The sequence below is a fragment of the Geospiza fortis genome, unplaced genomic scaffold, assembly GCF_000277835.1.
Source record: "Geospiza fortis unplaced genomic scaffold, GeoFor_1.0 scaffold396, whole genome shotgun sequence".
Classification (NCBI taxonomy): Eukaryota; Metazoa; Chordata; class Aves; order Passeriformes; family Thraupidae; genus Geospiza; species Geospiza fortis.
This window is the reverse complement of record NW_005054345.1, coordinates 3063456-3073346: the sequence shown is the minus strand read 5'-3', so window position 1 is coordinate 3073346 and position 9891 is coordinate 3063456. Positions and strand designations below refer to the sequence as shown.

The window sequence follows — 9891 nt, the reverse complement described above, 5'->3', positions numbered from 1 at the left end:
TGCTGAACAGACCTCGGCAGCCCAGAGAAAGAATTTTATAGATCAGCAACAATAAACAACCTTGAAACCAAGAACAGAAGAGCTCTGACTCCTTCTTTGACAGCCGGGGCTGGGAAAAGAGACTTTCTAATGCATCTTGGGGTCACTCTGACCAGCAGAAATCCCAAGAAAAGTCTGGCTGTTTTGCTGAGGAATTGCTGCTGAATTTGGCCTCCCTGCAGCACTCACCATGAACTGGTACAGGTGGAGGTTGTAGGGCTTGCGGAAATACTTCTCATCATCGCCGTAGTGCAGGCGCTCGCAGGCGGCGTCGTAGCGCAGCTCCCGCCACTCCCCGTTGTACACGTACTCACAGAGCCCTCCAAAATACCCCGGGTCATAAATGTTCTGCCTCCCTTCCTCTGTCAGGATGTTGTACCTTGGAAAGAGGAATGTGAAAAGCGCATTTTATATGGCTCTACGCAGATATTGGCTATACGTATTGTGTTGTGTTGATTAGTCGTGCTGTATTGACGTTTTAATGGTGTGGTAAATGTAGTTTTGTAGTTAAAGGGTAACTTTTGTAGTTAAAATAGGAACTATGTATGTGGGATATTTTTTTAAGAAAGGAATGAGGTACTTGCAGCAGATAGGAGGCACAGGACGCCTAAATCTTTCAGAGAAAGAGAATTTATTGCTCTCTTATCAGAAGAAACTTCTTCCTGCCTTACTCAGCTATGAAGACACCGTTAGGATTAATAGGAAGAAGCTGACCCTGATTAGACTGAATCCTTTGTCTGAATGGAATTTATGCATCATGTATGAAGTGTATGACTATGCAATAGGCTATTGCTTTTAAGGGTTAATCCTTTGTTAACGTGGGTCCTTTTTCAGGCTTATTTTGCCCAGAAAAAGGTACCTGGACATCCGTAACTCTTCGTTTCCATTGTCTCATATTGTCCTAATCCTAATTGTCTAAATTATTATTACTCTAATTACATTACTAGTTTTATAACCATTTTATTACTGTTAAACTTTACAAATTTTAAAAACAAGTGATTGGCGTTTTTCACAAGGAATTTATCCATCACTCTGGTTTTATTTCCTCGGTCTCTGTCACAGGTTCTCCTGATGCTGATATCCCCACCACCAGGTTATCCATCCTCAGGCCTCCTGAGGAACTGGAATAGAGCTTAAGGCTGGGCTGGGTTGGTTATCTCCTTGCTGTCTCCTTCCCAAAGCTACCAGGAGACAAAGAGACATTTTATTTCCAAGGCATTAGTTTGGGATCGCATGCAAGAAATGGAAGAAATCAGTGAAGTTGCCCAGCCCCTCCCAGCAAGCACAGCTATGAAAGTCCCAAAGTCCTGGAATTCCTCCAGGTTCCTCTTGAGCCTAATGCATCTCATTGTCACAAAGTGCTTCCTGGCATTCTCTGCAATTATTTTCTGTCTTAATTTAATCTCTTTCTTTTTAATAATGGTCCCGTTTCTCAGGGTAGTTAACACCCTCCCTAGACATGAAGCCTGTGCTTTGCCAAGTCTGTCACTTATTATTTCCTTATTCCTCCTTCTTCCTGCTCTCCAGCCCTCACAGCTGCTGCCCTCTGCAATCCTTCCTATTACTTAGTATTCCATGTAATTGCATGGCCCAAAGTGAAAGCTTTATTCAAACTAGCAGCAGTACTGCTCTTCTCAACAGGCAACCATCTTTAGGACTAAGATAGCAAATGCCACTGCTTTTGTGTGTTCTGCAGGAGAAACACTTCAGAGAGCAGAATTAAACAGGGTTCTCAGTGGTAATTAATGCGTGCCTTGTAAAACTTTTGATGGACCCTCCCAGGCCCTGGGTCAGGGAGACATTTATCTCATGGACCCCAGAGAGTGTTGGATTGAGCTGATGGGAAAGTTACACAATGGCTGGCTCCATCCTCATCCTGCAGCCCATGTTCATAAAATCCTGGAATGGTTTGGGCTGGGAGGCACCTTCAAGATCATTTCATTCCAATCCCTCTGCCACAGACAGGACTGTGTTCTCCAAGGGAAACTGAGCTTGGTTAAAACACAAGGTTTTCAACAGGAGCGTCACAGTGACAATTTACCTTTCAGTTTCATTTGATTCTGGATTTCTCTTTTGCCTGTATTACCTAATCAAAATTTGAAACTGAGCAGGGAAACAATTTTTGTGGATAGGAGTATTTACATATACTTGTGTGGAGCTCAGGCTCTCTGCCTTGAATCTGTGCTCTGAAGTCCTAAATCCTGGAGTTAAATCTCCTTAAGGATGAGTGCCAGCAGGGGTCTGCATCTCCAAAGTCTGCTGTTTGCTTTAGTCTCTTACCTTTAACAACTGGAGAAAGCTGTGAGATAACTGGGATCTATTTTTCCAGGAGTACAAAAAGGGCATCACAAGTACTGTGGTCGGGTAATAGATCTGAGACAGAATTTGAAATAAAAGCTGGAATGAACCCTCATTGCTACCCATGGGACAGCACCTCCCCTTTGGGTTTTGTACAGCCCCCTATCAATTCATGGATCACTGCTATTACTAAGGAAGAGCAATATAAGAAACATAATCCTGTTTTGATTGCAAGAGGAGCAGCTATTGATTAATTACTCACCCTTGGACTATTTTTTCCACCCCTGGGATTGGAAACAGATGTTCACAAGGGCTTTCAATATCTTCATCCTCACAATTATCCTCATCAGACCCATCTCTGCAGTCCCAGTCTCCGTTGCACACGAGATGCCGTTGAATGCAGCGCCCTAAAGTGCACAGATGCAGGCGGTGGCTTATCCCCCCTCCAGACATCCTGGCTGGCAGCTTGCATTGATTGTGCTGTTTTTCACCCACATCTCAAGGCCACAAGAAGTCATGCTGCATGTTAAGCACGGCGTTATTCCATGGGGATTTGGCTTTTCCAAGCTTCTGGGACCTAAACACAGCACAGAGTCCAAGCTGGCCACTTCCATGGGCTTCTATCAGGTGGGAATCAAGGAGAGGTCACCTCGCTGCCCTGACTTTATTTTCTAAAATCACACTCTTGGAAAGTTGCTGTAGGAATAGCTTCACCCCTTGGCTTAAGGAAGTCAACTCCATCTTATTAAAGTGCAATGTTTCCTCTTCCCATTGCCGGAGGCATTTGGGGAGTTTATTGCAATAATTAATTGCAAGAATGGATATTTGCAGGAAAGGCAATGTGGAAGGGCTTTTGCTCCTGGAAGCGTGGAGAAAGCCTTGAGGAGGGCACTGGCACTGCTTAATTTACCCCAGTGGAGTGATGATAACCAGCTGATGAGCTGGTCACAGAGCTGGCCTGTGGCTCCAAATTTTGATAGAATTTTCGTTAAACGCTCAGGAAGGAAGTTTGAGCCATTTGTGTAGAAACAAAAACCTGTCAAGGCCAGTCAAACTTGAGAGAACAGCCGTTTTATATCCTGATCCTCAGAGCTGGAGGTGGCTAAAAATAACTAAATCACCCCAACAGATTGCTGGTTGGATTGATGATTGAACTCTGTCTCTAGCAGGGGAGAACGTGGCGTGCTGTGGGAGCGGAGTGTGAGCACACAGCACAGCAGTTAGAGCAGAATATTCCTACTCTCTTTGTTCCACTGAAAAATTCACATTCTCCATGTCACACAGCCTTCTTTTCTACCCAAATCTGAGCGCAGCATGGATGGATTTCTGTAAAAGTGGGGGGAAACACTGAAGAGGGGAAAATCCCTGCTTTCTCTTGTACTGGTTCACCCTCCTGCTGCCCGGGCAGGGGACTGATACCCCCAAGACCAAAACCTCTTTGGGCAGGGGTCTGTGCCTGGATCACTCACCTGTTTCCTTGCACTGGAAGTCCTGCCCACACCCCGGTGGCCCTGAGCAGGGTGTCTCAGCCCGGCAGGCTTGCTCATCCCAGAGGTGCCCTGCACAGCGTCGCCCTCCGAACGCTGCTGGCCGCTCCAGCCGCCGGTACCGGTGCTGCAGAGACACAGCCACCACGTGTGTCCCACCTGCCTGCCCTCCACAGGCCAGAATGCAACCAAAACTACAATTCCAATAGGTATTCCTAATTTGTGTGTGTGTGGGGCTTGAAGACTTTGTGTGTGATAAAGGCAGGAGGGTCAGCAGAGAGTTGGGAGATCAGATTTGCCTGGAGTTTGTACGTGTGAACTTAGAACGGCTGTTCAAAAAATATCTCTGTTTTATACCTTGGAAAAATATGTCATTTTTCCAGCTTTGTCCTGCAATGCACCAGGCTCAGATGGACACACACACTAATTACAACACTGATCCTGCAACATTTCTGATGGATTATTAATGAGAATTGCTGCTCTTTAAACTAGGAAGGGGGGAAAAAAAGAAAGGGAGAAAAGCCATATTATTTACTGATAATATACTGACTATAAGCACAGGAACAAGAAAGGCAGGGATAAGATAAACTCAGTAAAAAGCAGAATTATGTCAGGTATGTGAAAATAAATTCTCAAACTATGAAGACATATGTGAAATGTAATAAAAATATGAGAACAGGAGCTGATGCATAAGGCTGCTTCTAATTTCTTTTCGCTGGACTATTTGCATTAAGAACCAGGGGATACTTAATTAAATCTGAGACAGAAAAGGAAGAAAGTCTTGGGCAAGTATTAGGTCCTGATTCTTCCACCATTTGCCTTGACTTTGCTTTTCCTCTTCTGCTGCCTCCAATGAATTTATTCCCCAGTTTACACCAGGGTAAATAAGAGCCTCTCTAGCAGAGGAGCATTTCCATCATATTTGGATGAGTTTACTAGATGCTTCAGAATGATGAATATGTATAATATTTATAATTAATGTGTGTACATCCTCATCACAGACACATCTGAAGATAAATGAATACATTACAGCGGATCCTTACTTTTTTCTCTTGGCAAGGGAAGCAATCAGTCCATCCTGACCACTGGCTCAGCTGACAGTCAACAGGAGCTGGAGAATAAACATCTCTGCTGCTTCTTCTAGGGAGGGGAAGAAAGAGTGGTCTAAGGTCTTTGAAGCTGTGTTTTGAGAGGGGCTGAAGGCTGGAAGGGGGAAAATAATCTGTGTGTATCTGTGTGTGTGTGTTTTTCCACCAGGAAACTGGTTTGTAGGAAATGGGAAGCATCCCAAGATGTCCCATCCAAGTATTCACCATCAGAATTGAGCAGGACCTGCAGGTGCAGTACCTGGGGATTTTGTCTTGGGATTCCTGCTCTCCCAAGACAACTTTGCCCTTTCCAATAGGTAGATTGCAATTAAAAGAATATATATATGACCAACCATCAATATATATGTGACCAACCATCATGAGTAAACAGAAGAAATGTCCTGAAGAGACAGGTTTTAGAGGAAAGCTAATTTTTTGCCTTTCTTTTCAGAAGCACATCACAATCTCCGGGAGCAGGGATGTTTATCACTATTGAGCCTGTTTTGGTGTCACTTTTTTTACACCTGTGTGAGCTCATGGTCGGGATTTTTCCTGGTGTGAAATCAGATCCTGCTTTCCATGGGCTTTGTGGAGGGGTGGAAATTGTTAGAGCACCAACAGTGCTGAGAGAACAAGGCACAAAGGACCTTGGCTGAGAAATTTGTTGGTTGAGTATTTCTAAAGCAAAAGACACAAATTCTGAGGAGAAGAAAATAACTAAAGGAATATTATGAAAGGAGAAAAGGGCAAAGGTATGGTATTGTAGTGGCATCTTGGGTATCGTGTATGGTATCTTGGGTCGGACTCTCTGCACACACTCTGAATATCACTACACAACAGCCAGAAAACACTTCTCCTGCCTCCCAGCCCAGTCATTACAATCTCTAGTTCTGTCTCTACTCTAAAACCTTCATTTGTTTGAGCCATTTCTTTGTCTTCAGGAGCGATTTGTGGCATGCAAACACAACCCTGCGTTTGCCACAGCCTTCGAAGCATTTTGAGGGTTTATTCCAAGTCAGAACATTATTATTTTTATTATTATTTGGGTGATTAACTAATGAGCACTCTGTTTTGCTTACAAGACTGCAGTCCACAGAGAAATATTGATAATTAGCAGAGGTATGGAGCTCATGGGGGATTCATCAGAGGCTGGGCAAGAGAGATTTACCAAACGAGAGCCACAGCAGCTGAGTAAGGGAGCCTGTGGGTGCAGACCCTGTGTGAGGTGAAAACCCAGGAGCCTGCAGGAACCCAGGGCTGGAGGACATGCAGGTATTGATGCCTTTTTGCTGTGACAGGAGGATTTGTGGGCTGCATCCTTCAGCACTTCCCAAAGTACTTAATTGGCTCGCCTTCGATTGGATTTTACATTTACCTCTTCATTACTCTGCCTTGTTTGATAAGTTCATCAAACATCAAAAATCTTGTCTTTGTTCATTTTCAAAAGGGATTATCGGAATAAGCCTTCATAATTAAGTGTATCACTGCCACAGTTTTTTTCTTTCTGCCTTCTCCTTGTCTCCATGTTCCAATTATCACTGATACCTTTTTTTGATCCTCCTAAATCATATTTGCCTTTACAACAAGCTTGAAATTAATAGCTGTAGAAAAAAACCCTCCACCCATTTCCCTATCATGACACTGTAGCTTTAGAAAAAACGTAACTTGTTTATTCTTTTCCTTCAAAGCCCAAGTGACACTTGGATAGGTTAATAATATTGTTCATGGGGGAAAAAAAAAAACCTGAGGAATGAGGATCTGGCTTGGACTGAAAACTGGGTTATTCACATGCACTTGTTAGCTTCGTGTTGTCGAGTGTAAAATAATTAGAATGCAAAAGAATATGAAAAATATTAACTCATAAATCATCCTGTGTAGAGAATTCATTTCAAGTGCCCAAACCCAGCCTGGTAATTTCGGTAAGGAAGTTTAAGAGGCTTAATAGTCATCTGTAAAAGGAAAATCATTGTGCAAACAGTTCCTTTAAGAAGGAATTATGATGCCTGACTCGGGCTTTGGACAGCTGCCAATTTTTAATTTATTGTTTTTTTTCCTGGTAGCTTTGTGCACATGCCTCAAGCCAGGACAAAACTGATGGGCTGACTGACGTGGTGGTAATTCCTGTATGGAAATGTGGGGAAGGGACCAGACTCACCTGTGGGAAGGCAGTGCCCGGAGCTCCCTGCACGCCTGGGCTGGTGTCAGAGCCAGTGAGCACACAGACAGGATCCAGGCACAGAGCTGAGCCAGGCCCCGCCACATTGCTCTGCCACACGTGAATGTTTGCTGCAGATCAGCTGCAAACCAAAGCTTTCAAGTTTTCAGGACTGCTGGAAGGAGCATGGAGCCCACCAGGCTCCAAAATGCTGCAGTAAATCATTGACAGCAGCACAGATCCAATCACAAAGAATCAGGACACATCCCAGAGGCCTTTGCCCTTTTGGAAACAAATTCCCAGTTTTCTGGCAAGGAAATATATTAAACTGTGCAACTGTTTCCACATTAAAGTCAATCAATCCTATTGCAGCAGTGTGTTTCTTACCCAGCCTGCGCCCTCCTTTTAATTTGAAGGAGGAGGAAACTCGTGTTATTTCCCACTGTGACTTCCCTGTAATTTTGATGTGTCTGGTTGCTGACCAGGGAAAAGCTTCCCAGTACAGCAAATTGAAGATTAGCACAAAATTGTGTTATGAGGAACGTGTGCCTTGCAGATACACGAAGGAAATGTCAGTTCAGCTTCCTCCCCTCGCCAGCCCCACGAGACAGTTTCTAAAGCTGGTGTGAGCTATCACCTGGCTTCTGGATGGCCCTACACAGCCACTGCAACGTGAAAATCGAATTCCTTGTTTTCTAAAGTGATTTGAGGGGAGGCAGACGTCCCCAACATCTGAAATTGTTGTGGCCATACCTTGTGCAAACCCATCTGCTCGTGGGGGCTCTAATGCTTTTAGCTGGGTGGAATCTTAGTGGATGTGCACAAGTGTAGGAAAGCAATACCACAGAAAGCAAGAACGCCACAGGTTATTTATTTTGAAGATAATAGTCACAAGGTGACAATATTTAGTTCTGTCGTGTTAGAAGAAAATAAAAATGGCCATGGGAAAGACGCTTGGTCACAGCCCAAGTTGCCTCATTGTCACCATCATATTTTCTGAAAAATCCCTTTGCTGAGATTTCTTCTCCTGGGAAGTTGGGAAGCGTCAGCTTCTCCCTGTTTTGCTGCTTTGGAATGTGATTTGGAGATTGTTTATCCAGCATGTGAATTGTTTTGATGTAATGACCAATCATGGTCCAGCTGTGTCGCGGCTCTGAGGAGTCACGAGGTTTTTCTTTATCATTCTTGTTAAGCCTTCTGATGTCTCCTCTTTCTTTAGTATAGTTTTACTAGAGCATTCTTTAATATAATATCATAAAATAATAAATCAGCCTTCTGAGAACTTGGAGTCGGATTCTCATCTCTCACCTCGTCCTGGGGACCCTCACAAACACCACAGCCTCACAGCTGTTTCTTCAAGCTTTCACAGCCTCCAAAATGCCCCTAAGGGCCCTGGGCAGGCACAAAAATGCACCAGGAATGTGTATCTTCATTAGGTATCAGTTAAAGAAAGAGTAAGAGATCTATGAGGACTTGTGTGTTCAAACGAGTGCCTGTTTCTCCCTGCTTTTTCTTCTGCATAAGCAGCCTGAGATGCTTTGTGTATAAATGAAGTGCTCCCAGCAGATGACTGGAAGTTTGAACCTCAATAAATTCAAGAGAAAGTGTAATTATTGTAGGAAAGTCTGGTCTTGGGCTATTATGGCTGTTAAATAGACAGTGAATTGTCCTGTGTCCACAAAAGGCTGGGCTGGAAGTGTCATTTTGTGTATTTCCCAAATCAATTGCAAAGCTCATTTCAATGGCTGGTATTGTAAATTATCAAAATGAAAGGACTTCTTAGCAAGTTATTTTCATGTAATTAAAGTTCAGAGTGACCCAGGGGCTTGTCTTTGCTAAGAAATGTAGCACAGGGGTAAACTCAGTATTGAAATGAAATGAGCAGTGCCCTTGTGTGACCTTGGGGAGTACCTTAATGCAATCCTTTACCTACTAATGCACTGCAGATGGGCTCACAAAGTCCTTCTCCTCTCTTTGCCTGTGCAAGAAGAACTCCAATAAGGGGTTTAATATTTTTTTAATACACTATTAAGCCTAAATTGCTTTAGCCTGGGAGAAGAAGCAGGGAAATGTAACTGGCCTGAGGCGATTCCCCTCGTCACCTCCCTATTGCACATCACAGCCTCTGCAGGTGGCTGGAAAGACAGAAGGACATAAAAAGGTTCTGGACATGCTTATAGAGGTCTGGTGGGGATGCACCCCACTGGTTTCCATCCCAGCCTGGGCTGTCCTGTGATACAAATGGCTGTTTTGCACAGCCAAGTGCCTCCTCAGCATCTAAGCAAGGCTGTCAAAGCATTATATCTTCTTTTTTTTTTTTTTTTTTTTTTTTTTTTTTTTTTTCCTGATAGCAGCATCAGAAACACCCCCTGTATACAATGGAAGTTATTTGTGGCACATCTCCCAGGTGAAAGGCTGGGCTGGTTTGTGCAATCAGGCACAGCACCAATTTCTCCCTGATAGGTGAGGTTGTCTGGGGGAGAGATTTAAGCAGCCAGCAAGGCACTCCACGTTAGAGGTGAAATTAAAGAGCCTTTCTCAGAGGTGATATGTTCCAAAAGTGAGATATCTATACATGTATATATAAAAGTTATGGTTCCATTTAGAACATTTTGAATTGAATATGTCTGAAATGTTTGCATTGGATCCTTCACTCCAAACCTGAATTAAGCCTCTGGACCCCTGGCAGTGCTGGCCATGCTGCCCATGGTGATGGACTCACCTCCAGGAGGATGAGCCATGGAGTCTTCAGGAGCATGGAAAAAGGGCTGTGAGCAGGCTGGGGTGGGCAGTGAGCTCACATCCTCACTCTGTGGCTGTTCCC

At 43.9% G+C, this 9891-nt stretch overlaps 1 protein-coding gene across 1 annotated transcript in view; it reads right to left on the bottom strand.

Annotated features, from left to right (window-relative positions):
- C8A (complement C8 alpha chain) overlaps window positions 1-7323 on the bottom strand; it is a 21875-nt gene extending 14552 nt beyond the window's left edge. The window contains exons 1-5 of the mRNA XM_005422961.2: window positions 7068-7323; window positions 4868-4964; window positions 3807-3951; window positions 2600-2744; window positions 229-418 (exon numbers count right to left, since the gene is read on the bottom strand). Coding sequence (XP_005423018.1) covers window positions 229-418; window positions 2600-2744; window positions 3807-3951; window positions 4868-4964; window positions 7068-7174 — 684 coding nt within the window. The 5' untranslated portion in view covers window positions 7175-7323. The remainder of the gene's footprint in view (window positions 1-228; window positions 419-2599; window positions 2745-3806; window positions 3952-4867; window positions 4965-7067) is intronic.
- Window positions 7324-9891: the final 2568 nt, after the last annotated feature.